The 14,494-nt window shown below is 46.6% G+C and overlaps 1 protein-coding gene across 1 annotated transcript in view; it reads right to left on the reverse strand.

Moving 5' to 3' along the window:
- Positions 1-302: 302 nt before the first annotated feature.
- The window catches only part of RNF165 (ring finger protein 165), a 27,172-nt gene continuing 12,980 nt past the window's right edge, over positions 303-14,494 (reverse strand). Inside the window, exons 3-7 of the mRNA XM_011978082.1 lie at positions 13,478-13,607; positions 10,863-10,967; positions 10,462-10,557; positions 4,938-5,044; positions 303-4,499 (exon numbers count right to left, since the gene is read on the reverse strand). Of these exons, the coding sequence (XP_011833472.1) occupies positions 4,382-4,499; positions 4,938-5,044; positions 10,462-10,557; positions 10,863-10,967; positions 13,478-13,607 (556 nt within the window). The 3' untranslated portion in view covers positions 303-4,381. The remainder of the gene's footprint in view (positions 4,500-4,937; positions 5,045-10,461; positions 10,558-10,862; positions 10,968-13,477; positions 13,608-14,494) is intronic.

Here is a 14,494-nt window from a genome sequence, read left to right on the forward strand (position 1 = left end):
AGCGGCTGGGTGAGCTGAGATTGTGGGAGGAGCGAGGGAGTAGGAAAGGCAGGTTCATGCTGGAGAGGTGGGGTTGTGGGGAGAGGGGGGTGCCAAGGATAGCAAGTGAAAGGATTACCCCAGTCTGCTGACAAGTGCAAATTATATTTATATATGTGCTAAATACAGTCACTATATTGGAGTTTTTCACTAGATCACAGCATACAGAATCAAAGGTTTGCATTTCGTATGGAATGTATCCAAAGAGGCCAGCACCACGGTAGGACAGCTTGCAATCACACACCCTGATAGTTTGGACGAAATAAAGTTTGCAGAATTTTATTTAAATTTTTTTTTGTATTCGTAGTTGTTTGTCATCGTACCAATGCATGCAAAGCATTCCACTCCCAGAAACAACGCCAAAATGAGGTAATAGGAGTAATAAAAAAAATTAGTATCCTTTCTAAATAAATAAATTATAATTAAAAATGCAAAACAACTATAAAAATAATTAAATAAGAACCCACGATATCTACAAGTTAGTCATAAATTATGATTGTTAAATATAAGGCATTTAAACTCACAAAACCCTGTAAACTAGCAACGTGCCATGTTTTTTGTTTTTTGTATTTTTTTTTCATTTTTGTTTTTCTATCAGCTGAAATCGCTCTAGCATTTGCTCTACGCGCGCAGGAGATGAAACACAAGGGGGCCTGACGGACGTTGCTACAGCCCCACGCAGGGAGTGTTCGTCCCGCCGGCAGGCGGGGGGCTTAGGGGATTTCTTTAGGAAAAAAAGAAAAAAAGTCTGGTGCTTTTTTCTTCACTATTGAAAAAACTGTGCTTGTTCATTAGGCGTAAAGAGTTAAGAATACTTGCACGGAGGCTGGGAACATTTGCAGAAGAGGAGCTTGAGTCCTGCCACAGGTGGTGGCCAAGGGCGACAGGGGGCCGAAGGGGGTCCTGGCCAGGTGGAGGGGCAGCCCCTGCTCACCCTCTGCTTGCACCCAGCCAGGCTTGTGGTGTTGGGTTGATTGATTGGCATCCTCGGTGGACCCGCGGCGGCACAGCTGCGGCAGCGGCTAGGACGCCCAACTTAAACCCTGGGGCTGCTCTCACCCCAGAAGGCACTCATGCGTCTCAGTCAAGAAAGGGTCTGAGTCCCTTGAGTTGAGCAAGAGGAGGACTTACCAGTGGTCTCCCCTCCTGGAGGTGGTGGATGTGAGATGCTGAGGCCTGACCCTGCCTCTTCTCCACTCTTCCCAGACTCCCTGACCAGTGCCGGGAGCAGAAGCACAGACCCTGGCCCTCTCTTCTCCTCCAAACAGCTGCTGGGCTAAAGAAGTGGGAGCTGCAGGGTTCTGAGTACCCCATCACCTCCTGTCCCCACCTGCAGTGGACAAGGTCCCCAGAGATGGGAAGGAGGGGGGGCTTCAGGGTCTAACCCCAAAGTAAGCAGCTTCCCTCTTACTTCTGGTGGTCCCCTCCCCAGTCCCTAATATTAGCCTGGGGCAGAGAATTGGGAGGGGGAGGGGACCAGGGCCCACTGTCTCCCTCAGTATGTGTGCCCCCAGCCCAGTCTGAAACAGAGTGTGTGCCCACAGAAAGTCCTTTTCAACAGTTGGGTGGGCACACAGCTCTGCTACCTTGAAGAAGATGCGTTGATGTTAGGGAGGATCACAAAGTGTGAGTGTCAGAAGAAAATTAGCAAGCATCCAATCCAACCTCCTTAGGTTGTAACTGAGGAAACTGAGGCCCAGAGAGACAAAGGGAAGTTTCTAGTGTTGCCCACTTTGTCAGTGAAGAGCCTAGACTGGAACCTGGGACACCAGCTCTAGTTCTATCCTGGCCTCTCCATTGACTCCCTCCCACTTGCCAGCCTTTCAGGCCAGTCTCAGCAGAAAGAATGAAAGACTGAGATTAAGAGAGGAATGACCTTCCTAGACCACCCGAGCTACCTCCAGGCCAAAGCCATCTTCTGATGAATTCTTGGTTTTCACCCAGCCATTGGAGAGGATGGGGCAGAATTCTCAACTTCCTGTGGCTATCAGTAACTAGCTTTCCCCCAAAATCCTGACTCAGATGTACTTTCCCCACTGGTGGGATCTCCAGCCTTCAGCCCTGGAGACATTTTCGTGCACTGGAGCAACTGAGTTGGACACTGTGATGCTCATTGCTGCTAACACTGAATCAGGTTATTCACCATTTTGGCAGCATTGGATGTGTCTCGTCTCCTCAGCTAGATTGTGAGCTCCTCAAAGCTACTGTCTGTCCCAGCGCCTGCACCGGTAGGCACTCAATAAAGATTTTATAGAACACCAAGATATTAGTGCTGGGAGAAACCTCCTACCAGGAGCCACATCCCCCACTCTCTGCCTGCAGGTGGCCAGAGCAGCCATTCCCGCATGAACCTATCGTGCTAGAAGCTCTTCCTCAAGCTAAGATCTGCCCGCCTGTTACTTTTACCCATTGGTACTGGTTTTACCCTTGTAGCAGCAATACAGACTCAAATTTCCTTCACTGTATGGAATTTCTTCAAATACGTGACAAGTATCCTGTCCCCCTCACCCGGGTCTTACTGATATGAGGGCATTGAGACTGGGTTAGGGATGGAGGTGAGGGGGAGACTTAGAGAGCAGTGCAAATGGGGGAACGGTGCAGGGTGGGGCACAAAGGAAGGTGGCAGAATTCCAGCTAATCTGGTGTCTTCCACATAGGGAGAAAGAAAGCTGGGTTTGGATTGGAATTTGGTGGATTTTCCCATCTCCATTCTTCTGTCCTCTTATCTCTCTGCTCCCTTTGGGGTTCAGGAAAATTGTGAGGTGGTGCAGAAAGACACACTGTATCAGGTCTGTGTCTCCCAGTACCCCCATCCCGACACCCCACGAGGTTCTCAGAAGAGAGCATAGAACACACGGGGACAGAGAATACGAATCCTCACAACATCTAGGTGAGGTAGCAGGACCAGAAATGGGTTTGCACTGTTATCTCTCCCCACTCAAAGGAGAAGGAAACTGAGGCACAGAGAAAGAAAGGGACTTGCCCAAGATTATCAAAGAGTCAGAGAAGGAGCCAGAGACCAGGGACACGGGGCCTCCCAAACCAAGCTGAGGGGCCTCAGAGTCAGGGCCATCTCTGAGGGACTGTATCAGAACTGGAGACATCCCAGGGGATGCTCAGCTTCCTCCCCAAGGTCCGCGGTATTGACCTCAGCCCTGAGTGCTGTCTGAGAGCACTGTGGCCAAGACAAAGCGGCCATCACCTATGCTGTCTTATCTGCATCATCTGGTTAATTTTTTGCATAGGGAGGCAGTGGCTATGTTGCCTCTTTGTAACAGGCAAGAGCACAACCTAAAGGAAGGAGTTGGAGTGAGCATGGGCCTCTCCACTCCCAGTAACACAGCGAGAAGCTGTAGCTGAGGGCTGAGCCCTCCCTGGTTTAGTGTGGAACTGGGTGGGGGTTATAACTGGGGTCATGCAGTTGAGCCCTGGGCCTGGGGAGCCCCGCTTAGCTGAACTCTCCCTTCACCTACTGGAGCTCTGCTGCCTTCCCTCACCTCGGCTGAACCCTCAGAGGTTCAGCCCATCAGCTCGGAATAAGACGCCATCAGCTCCTTTTCCAGCTCTCCCTCTCCCAGACTCCCTTCCACACTCCGTGCACTGTAAACATGAGAAAAACAAAAGCCAAGGTAAAAACAAAAACAAAAACGAAACGAGAACCCCCCTCCCGCCTCCCAAATTGGGTGAAAAACAAAATCCTTTTTCACCCTAAACAGAATTTGGCTTTTTTTTCTTCTACCTTTGATTCCTTTTTCCTTTTCTCTCATAAAGACGGGAAGATTGGGGCTGTCGTTGGTTCAGTCAGGCACCAAAACAAGAAACTCAATGAGAAATATTTGGTGCGAATTCGGTAATAGCGACATGTCCACCACAAGATGACTAGAGCACCACACACAACATTTTTCTTAAGCTAACATGCTCTGGCTGCCATCCACAGAAATAGCTAGAGACCCCTACATGGTTCCTACATGGTCGAGAGGTATATATACAATCCTTCAGAGGACAGGATTGAGGGGCCCGTCTGTCAGCTAGTGCCTTCAGGATTCCACCTGGGTTCTCCGCAGCCTGGGCCCCTCCTTCCCGCCCTTGCGCTGGGCACGGCCAGCTCCCTCTCTCCTGCTCAGCTGGGCGGATGGGGACAGTCACCATTCTGGAGAGGTGGGTCCTCCCCCACCCCCTCCTCTCCCTCGACACCGATACCACCAACTCCTCTTTCCACAAAATGTGCTTGCAGGCTTTTCCTCTATGTCAAATGGCTCAGAAGGCAAAGTTTGGCTGCAAGGGCTATGGCCGTGGGGGGACCTGGTGAAGGAAATGGGGTGTCCACTGGCTAATTCCTCCCTCAGCTGTCGGCTCCCAGTTGTGTCTCAATGTCCACTCGGCAGATGGGGCATTTCTTGCTCATGGCGAGCCACTGGTCCACGCACAGTTGGTGAAAGAGATGCATACAGGGTAGGCGTCTGGAAGAGAGGAGGGAGAGTCAGGGGCCCTGCAGGAGCTGAGGGACACTGGGCAGACCAGGAGACACACACCTAGGACCCCTGGGAACTGCCCAGCTATGGAGGGAGGCTATGGCTGAGATGGGAAACCATGAAGCCTCCGCCAGGAAGCGCTTTCAGATGAGCCTGAAACAAAGCCACAATTTTGTCTCAGACTCATTCAGACAGAACATCACACTGTTCTCTTACACTTTTCATCCTCGCGTCCATACCCGGTCATCACACATCTAGAACATTTCATACCCTACCTTCCCAGGGCAACCATGAAGCACATTATAGCACACTTGGCACACACGTGCACAAGCTAACAAGCACCCCAACTCCCAGACACACGGCGCAGTGACTGGTCACCAATACCTATAAGAGAGGGGAGAGGGAATCAAAATGGCGGTCTCCTACCTCACATCTTCTCCATCTTCCAGCATAGACAGACAAATTGTGCATTTCTCATCTGTGTCTGACTCCTCCCCCTCATCCTTCTTGCCCTTGCCATCCTGGGGTCTTCGCTATGAGAAGCAGAGAGAGGAGTATTCATTACCTGGGCAGACTCACCTGGTGGCTGTTGGCTTTCACCCACAGGCTGCTTTTCCCCTGGGAGTCAGGTTTTTAAGGTTTGTTTTTGTTTTTGAAACGGATTCTTGCTGTGTTGCCCAGGCTGGAATGCAACAGCATGATCTTGGCTCACTGCAACTTCCACCTCCTGGGTTCAAGCGATTCTCCCACTCAGCCTCCCAAGTAGCTGGGATTACAGGCACCTGCCATCATGCCTGGCTAATTTTTGTATTTTTGTAGAGACAGGGTTTCACCATGTTGGTCAGGTCTTGAATTCCTGAGCTCAGGTGGTCTGCCTGCCTTGGCCTTCCAAAGTGCTGGGATTACAGGTGTGAGCCACCGTGCCTGGCCATAAAGTTCTTTTTTTTTTTGAGACGGAGTCTCGCTCTGCCGCCCAGGCTGGAGTGCAGTGGCGGATCTCGGCTCACTGCAAGCTCCGCCTCACGGGTTCACGCCATTCTCCTGCCTCAGCCTCCCAAGTAGCTGGGACTACAGGAGCCCGCCACCTCGCCCGGCTAATTTTTTTGTATTTTTAGTAGAGACGGGGTTTCACCGTGTTAGCCAGGATGGTCTCGATCTCCTGACCTTGTGATCCGCCCGTCTCAGCCTCCCAAAGTGCTGGGATTACAGGCGTGAGCCACTGTGCCCGGCCAAAGTTCTTAAGTAATACCCAGAACTCCTTCCCGCCTACTCTTCTGCAGCAAGGGGACTAGGAAGAGGTCAAGTGGACATCATTTTTGCTGTCCCAGGCACTTTCTAGGGATACAGAGCTTAGAAAGAAATTGAGTTCCTAACAAATCGATCCTTTGCAAAGCTATGACTGTGCAGTTTCCCTTTTCTGGTCCCTTCACACCATCCACTCCCCCTCAACACCCTTTACAACCTAGATTCCTGCCTTCAGGTTTCTCCCTCCGCTTTCAGGCCCAGCAGGCTTCATTTATTCTTTCAGTCAACCACTGTTGACTCATGTATTCACTGATAACTACATGAAGACATCAACTCTTACAAACTGTAGCCATTTTTATAAACTATTTATATTGTGGGATTTATCAAGTTCACTTAAGATAGGCACTATGGTAAAGCAATCATGAAACACTGTTTATACTTGTTGACTTCCCTTGTACTGTTTTTAATTTTATGCTAATTATTTGAAAATAGTTTACCATTATGCAGAAGCCATATGTAGAATCATTATGTAGTTTACCATTATGTAAAGTCTCAAGTTCAGATGGCATGGACTCATGGCTTACCCTTCTTTAAGTACCGCCCCATACTTGGTCACTTACAAAACGTATTAGTACTTGGTAAATATTTTGGGAAGAAGAAATCTAATCAGTGAGTGAAATCAGCCCACTTTTCATGTTCACATCTTCCCACTGTGCCATGAAACAGTCTAACAATAACCATAAGAGGAAAATTACCCATTCGGTCCCTCTCCAGAGACAGGCCGACTTCAAGGTCATTTTGCAAAGAGAAAAATCTGAAGAGTCACAAGATGAAGACTACCCAGAGAATGACTGCGGGGCAAGGCCCAGATGCCAAGTCTCCCTTCTCTGGCCCCTGGTCCTAAACTCTGGAGATCCTGAGTCTGATTTAGTCTGGGGAATACTGTAACCTCACTGGAACACACAAGAAAATCTATTTGTTCTGCTCTCTGCCTCGCTGTGCCCTATATACTCCACTGCAAACCCTGCTAGGCTTCTGTAATAAGTTTTCCCTTATCTAGAATCCAGAAAATCAGAATTACACCCATAGTTCTGTATAATTGTCATGGCTTTTGAGTATGAATAGAGTCATGATGATCTGCCTGCTTAAGAGTCCAGCTGTGTTTGCTGGAAGAGTGGCCTTCATTTAGCTGGCCCTGCTAGAAAAGGGAGGTTCAATAAAATGTATTGGTAAGAGTCACCTATTTGTCTACTTTCTATTATTTTTTGCCATCATTATTCATGATTTTCCTTTTATAGTTAGTAATTTTAGCTTAATATTACCCTGTTTTGCTGTCTAATCTATATATCTTCTCATTTCATTAACCTTCTCTTTAACTTTTTTTTTTTTTTTTTTGAGACAGCCTTGCACTCTTGCCCAGGCTGGAGTGCAATGGTGTAATCACGGCTCACTACAGGCTTGACCTCCCAGGCTCAAGCAATCCTCCCACCTCAGCCTCCTTAGTGGTTGAGACTACAAGTGCACACCATCATGACTGCTAATTTTTCTTTTTATTGTAGAGACAAAATCTCTCTGTGATGGCCAGGCTGGTCTCAAACTCCTGGGCTCAATCTATCCTCCTGCCACAACCTCCCAAAGTGCATGAGCCAGTGCGCCCAGCCCCCTTTTAACTATGATATTATTGATGTTAATTTTATGTGTCGCTTTCATATCTCTTTCTAGTTCTTATTCTTTGCATATTTTTCTATTTTGACTCGGTATTTTCTATATTTTTATTCTTACATCATTATTTTAAAGTATATTTTTATTATATATAATTACACTCTCAATTTAAATTTTTAAAGTGTTTTTTCTTCTTTATTGTCTTTTTCACTTGTGTATAATTTTTAAGGGTTTCTTTCCACATTTTATTTGGTTCCTAACTTTTGTCATTTCTTATTTTTAATTCATTTTTTTCTTTTTAATAATATTTTTATTCCCTTCTTTTCATTCTCCTTTTTACCTGAGCCCTTTATCTACTTGATTCAGTCCATTTCCCCTTTTCATTCTTAGCATTGGTTCTCTTCACAATTTCCTTGTGCCTGTTGAAGTGACAGCAGGTGAGGTGTGCATCCTTGGTAGGAGTAAAAACCCCCTGGTCCGGGACACAGGTGCTGCTCCTGGACTCAAATACAACACTCATTTCCTTCTATGTTCTTCTCCAATAGCTTAAAACTCTCTCTCTCTCCAGAGAATGATCATTTTCCCCATGTAGATGACATCCTTATTTACTGAAATGCTGCCATTTCCTCTATTAGCACACTAGCCAAGGTCTGATACATAGTAGGTACCCAATAACTGCAGTCAAAATCATTTATGAATAAATCCAGTGCCTTGAGAGGAGCTGCCTATACTGATTCATGGTCTTTGACATTGACACCACTAGCACATGGGCTAGGGGAAAGCCTAGGAGAAAGCATCAAGGTAGCAGCAGCTTACCATTCCTGGGCACGTAGTAGGTACCAGGCACTGTGCCAAGCTGTTCAGGTGCATCATCACATTGAATCCCCACAGCACCCTGTATGGTAGCTACTAATGAGATCACTCCCATTTCACATTTTTAAAGGGGGAAGTGGACAGGGAGGGGCCAGAAAAGCCAAGTAAGTTGTCCAAAGTAACGGAGTTATAAGGGGTAGAATGGAGAGTCAAAATTGGCTCTAACTCTAAGAGTGCTCTCGACCAATGCACCCTAGGGTCTCAGGATGGTCTCTGGCTTGACCATGATGAGGACAGACCTGCTCTAAGATTCTTAACGTTTGTCAAGCTTTTAATTTCCCCTGGGAAGGATGAATGTTTTAAAAATGTATTAATATTTATTTATTTATTTTTATTTATAATAAATGTTATTTTGTAGAGCAGTTCTAGTTTACATAAAATTAAGCAAAAACAGACTGGGCACGGTGGCTCATGCCTGTAATCTCAACACTTTTGGAGGCCAAGGCAGGTAGATCACTTAAGGTTAGGAGTTCAAGACCAGCCTGGGCGACACGGTGAAATCGCGTCTCTACTAAAAATATAAAAATTAGCCAGGTGTGTGGCACATGCTTGTAATCCCAGCTACTTGGGAGGCTGACGTGAGAGAACTGCTTGAACCCAGGAGGCAGAGTTTGCAGTAAGTCAAGATCGTGCCACTGTGCTTCAGCCTGGGCAACAGAGCAAGACTCTGTCTCAAAATAATAATAATAATAATAATAATAATAATAATAAGCAAAAAGTACAGTGTTCTCCCATATACCCTATACTCCCAACACACACAGTTTCTATTATTAACATCTTGCGTTAGTGTGGCACCCTTGTTATGATCGATGAACCAGTATCAATAGACTATTAACTGAGGTTCATTAGTTTACATTAGGGTTTGCTCTGTGTTGTACCATCCTATCAGTTTTGACAAATGCATAATGTCATGTATCCACTGTTAGAGTATGATACCAAATACTTTCACTGCCCTGAGACTCCCCTATGCTCCACCCATTCATTCCTCCCTCCCTCCCCACTGGCAACCACTGATCTTTTTATTGTCTCCATAGTTTTCCCTTTTCCAGAATGTTATATATTTGGAAACATACAGTACACAGCCTTTTTGGGCTAACTACTTTTACTTAAGAATTCCTCAGTGCATTCTGGTTCCAGCATGTCTTTTCATGGCTCAATAGCTTATACTTTTTCTTTTTTTGATACAGGGTCTTGCTCTGTTGTCCAGGCTAGAATGCAGTGGTGCAATCATAGCTCACTGCAGCCTTGAACTCCTGGGCTCAAGTAATTCTCTTGCCTCAGCCTCCCAAGTAACTAGGACTACAAGTTCATACCACCAGCCCAGCTAACTTTTTAAAATTTTCGTAGAGATGAAGTCTCACTATTTTGCTCAGGTTGGTCTTAAATTCCTGGCTTGAAATGATCCTTCATCCTTAGTCTTCCAAAGCACTGAGATTACAGGTGTGAGTCACTGTGCCTAGTCCTTATTTCTTTTTATTGCAGAATAATATTCCATTATCTGGATGTGCCACTGTATGTTTATCTATCTTTCACCTATTGAAGGACATCTTGGTTGCTTCCAAAATTTTTCATTTATTTTAATTTAAAAAAATTTAAACTCAGGTTTCTGAGCTTTAATCATGTCCTAGATTCTTAGTTCTTAACCCTGGAGATTCTACCTGTATGGACTTAGGATAAAACCTGTGACTCTGTGGCTTTAAAAGCTCCCCGGGTGATTCTGACACTCAGTCGGATTTGAAAACCTCTGCTTGGAAGCCTTAGTTTCTCATTTGTTCACATGTGAGATTGGACATGGAATTATTTTCTAAGACAAATATTAGCCTTCTGTGCAGGTATCCCCTTGGCCCATCTCATTTAGAGACAAGTATTTATGTGCCTGACACCTATAAATGTATATATGTGTAATATACCCAATGGCAAGTCCACATGCACACACGCATACCCAGCTCTCCTCCTTTACTGAGAGGCCTCCCATCTTCCCTCCTGGCCACACCCGGCACAAAAAAATAACATGACCCTGGGAAGTTATCACAGCTTTAGAACATCTAACCAAAGCAAAGGTTTCTAGATTCTGGACTGCATCCCTCTGTGAACAACCAGATCAGAGTCAATTAGACAACACCCCTGCCCCATTCCCTGACTATGCAGGCTGGCCTGCTGGCAGACCCACCTTCTTATACTTGTGGGGGAAGGTGAACCTCTCAATGGTGTTCTGTACAGCTCCCCGAGTCACATTACCCAACCTGTCCTCGAGCTGCAGCAGCTCCTGGAAAGAGAAAAATGTGCACATGTGTGCTCAGCATGTATAAATGCCCACATGCACACAGGATATGGATTGGGGAGCTGGAAGACATGAGCAGGAAGCATTCACATAGCTATCAGGAAGAACTCATCTGATGCTGAAAGACTGCAATATCTCTACTGGTTCTCCCTTCTTCTCTCTCTTACTCTTAACCCTGAAGCTTCCTGACACCCATACCCTACTCACCAGCAGAGGTGGGGAGGGAAAAGGGATGATAAACAATAATGGCATCTCCACCAGCCCAGTTGGTACCAGACAGAGCAACATACCTCATAGCTCTCCCGTACGGCGGAGGTGTGTCTGCTGGGATTTAGTCCCTGGAGAGCAAGGAAGTGAAGCTGAGGATAAGGGTAGTTTCGGATTTCATGGACGACCTGTTGGGGAGAAAATGCCTTGGATAGAGCGAGGATTCAAGGTTTCTCCATAAGCCCAGCATGCAACTTCTCTGCCTGTAACCCACTCAGTACACCCTGAGATGCTGTGGGCAGAAGTATTGTCTTTCCTGCTCTTACGTCCCTTTTCTCTCACCAAGAACAAAGCTTTGCCTGGACAAGCCCCAGAAGTAATAACAGAATTAATAAAGTGACAACTAACCTTCATGGCAGGCACTATTCTAAGCACTTTACATGACTAATTGAATTATCTCACCTAATCTATAATGTGGGTGCTATTACTATCCCCATTTTATTGATGGGGTAAATGAGGTACAATAGATTATGTAATTGGCTCAAGTTATGCAACCAAGGGACAGAACCAGGATTTCAAACCCAGGCAGTTGGGTGGCAGAGTCCCTTCCCTTCACCTTTTGTTTTAGTTCATTCTCACGCTGCTATGAAGAAATACCCAAGAATGGGTAATTTACAAAGAAAGGAGGTTTAATTGACTCACAGTTCCACATGGTTGGAGGGCCTCAGGAAACCTACAGTCATGGTGGAAAGCACCTCTTCACAGGGCAGCAGGAGACAGAATGAGTGCCAAGCGAATGGGGAGGTCCCTTATAAAACCGTCAGATCTCATGAGAGCTCACTCACTATCATGAGAAAAGCATGTAGGAAACTGCCCCCACATGATTCAATTATCTCCACCTGGTTCTGCCCTTGACATGTGGGGATTATTACAATTCAAGGTGAGATTTGGGCGGGGATACAGAGCCAAACCATATCACCCCTACTCTGCACTGCCTCCAAGAGCAGCTTGATAGTTAAAGGCTTGGGTTAGTGTCGGCACCAAAGTGGGGGCACAAAATTAAAAGGGCCACCAAAAGCCTCAGTAATCAAGATCAATAATATTTCAATGTAATGTTTTTTAAAGTCAAATAAATGCAAAAAACCTCCATGCTGAGCAAAATGTCAGTATTTTAAATTAAGAGAGTCTGACTCTGTTCTTGCATGGCCTGCCTCACTCACCCCTCCCTTACCCTGGCTATGAGTGAGAGAGGAGTTTCCATCACAGCTCCTCCACTTTCTCACTGTATGTCCCAGGGCCAGTTACTTAGCCTCTCTCTTCCTCAGTTTTCCAATCTTTAAAATCAGGATGATACTCTTTTGTGGGAGTTTTTGAGAGGATTAATGGGATAATTTATAAGAAGTGCTTATAACAGTGCCTGGCATGTAGTAAGTGCTCAATAAATGTTTGCTTCTTTATTCTTAAGAGATGGCGCTTCATACACAAAGCATGGACCCTCAGAGCTTACAAGGACTCCAAAAATTACTCATGCAAGCTTCTTATTATACAAAAAGCAGACTGAGGAACTGAGTGGTTAGTGACAGAGACAAGGGTTGGAAGGTGGAATTATGCTTTAGGGCAGCAAAGTGAAGCTGCCTGGAAATAAGATTTTCAATCAAACTTTTGCTGCTTTCATGGAATATCTTCATTTTAATTCCATGCAGCTTGCAATGTCAGGAGCCCAAAGGCCCCCAAGCCCAGCCTGACCCATGATTCAGCACTCTGCAGCCACAAGAAGGTCTGCCCTCTGAAAAAGGCAGAACTGGATCTGCAGGCTAGGCCCAAGAGCTCCCGCTGGGATCTCTTTTGATCCTCACACCAACCCTGTGAGATGGGCGAGGCAGGCATCTTCATTTCCATTTCACAGATTAGTGAAGCCAAAGCCCAGGGAGGTACTGACCACAGGAAACTAAATGAGGCCATATGAGGTGCGAGGTCTACTCTGCCTGATCTTAGCCCTGAGCCTTTTACCCACAGACCACACCTTGCCATGCTGTCCCTTTCCACTCCTCCAGTGCCCACTCCTCCTCCCCTCAGCAGAACCAGTTTCTGGTCCACCAGGTCCCCTTTCATTCCCCATCAAGCCAAAGCGCGAATAGGAGCTGGGAAGAGAGGGGAGCTGTTGGTCTGCCAGGGAGCCAGGATACAAGAAGGCCAGGGCACAAGGGAGTCAGGGCATGGGGAGTTGATACACAGGTGAGCTGGGTCATGTGGAAGCCGGGATATAAGGGGGCCAGGGCACAGGGGAGTCAAGGCATAGGGGTTGATACACAGGGGAGCCAGGTCATGTAGGAGCTGGGGCACAGGGGAGCCAGGATATAAGGGGACCAGGGCACAAGGGAGTCAGGGCATAGGGGATTGATACACAGGGAAGCCATGTCATATGGAATCCGGACTGCAGGGCAGCCAGGATATAAGGGGGTCAGGGTACCGAAGAGTCAGGGTATAGGGGCTTAATACACAGGGGAGCTGGGTCATATGGAAGCTGGGGCACAGGGGAGCCAGGATACAAGGGGGCCAGGGCACAGGGGAGTCAGGGGATAGGGGGTTGATACACAGGGGACCTGGGTCATGTAGGAGCCGGGGCACAGGGGAGCGCAGGCCTCAGACCACCACTGGCACTCAATAGGCACAAGGGAGTCCATTTTCTTTCACTTACCATCTGCGTGGAGGAGGAGTTTCTGGGAAAGTGGTGCATTCGAGGAGTCGCTAGGTAATGCTGATAGTGCTGAGGGATGGGCCGCACCTGGAACTGAGTAGGACTCAAGCCAGCATCCACACTGAGATCCCTGCAGGGAAACAGCCTCAGTGAACCATAGGGTGGTGTGATTTAGCCATCGGGTTACAGAAGGGACCTGAGACATCAAGCCTATGGAGGAGAATCGGAGTGACACCCTGCCAGAGCTGCAAGGGACTTTACGTCTCCCAGCCTTTCCTCTCTCTTTAGAGGGAAGGAAACAGAGACCCAGAGAAGGAAGGGACTCTGCAAGGTCTGAAGGAGCTAGAGCAATCCAGGCTCTACATGACTTCCTTAAACTAGGGGACCAAAGCTCCCTCCCAAGACAAAGTCCATCTCTGAGAGGAATGCTGAAAGAAAAATCTAAATCGAGCAAGCCAGAGGCACCGAGTGGAAAAGACAAGGTTCAGATAAAAGTGGAGGAGGGAGCCGAGGCTGTATTTTTACCACTTTGAGAAAATGAGAGAGACCTCTACACCTAGACCTACAGGCTAGACAGCTTGTCCTAGCCCACTGCATCCCACTCCTAAAAATATAGGAAAATTCATTTTGCTTAAAAACAAATTAATTGATGAATTACACAGAGGATGAACCAATGGCTAATTTGGAAAATGGCCAATTTCAGATCTGGAGAGAAAATGCGCAAGATGAGATGGAAACATCTTGTCATAACTGGAAACAAGAGAGCTATCAAAACACTACTAGGATGATGGCAAAAGGGCTCAGAAGCCATCCTGAAGAGGCTTCCACTGGCCAGAGTTAGGACAATGTGCAGGTTGACAAGCATAACTGCAGGAGAAATGGAAATAAATAAAAATTGTTTAAATCCGAGCGTGTGAAATGATGCTAGAAAATTGGTCCCCTTCAAAGGATGCTGGAGAACAAACTCTTCTTTTCTTTTCTTTTTTTTTCCATTTCTTTTTTTTTTTTTTTTTTTTT

This window comes from Mandrillus leucophaeus, unplaced genomic scaffold (assembly GCF_000951045.1).
Source record: "Mandrillus leucophaeus isolate KB7577 unplaced genomic scaffold, Mleu.le_1.0 Scaffold189, whole genome shotgun sequence".
NCBI lineage: Eukaryota > Metazoa > Chordata > Mammalia > Primates > Cercopithecidae > Mandrillus > Mandrillus leucophaeus.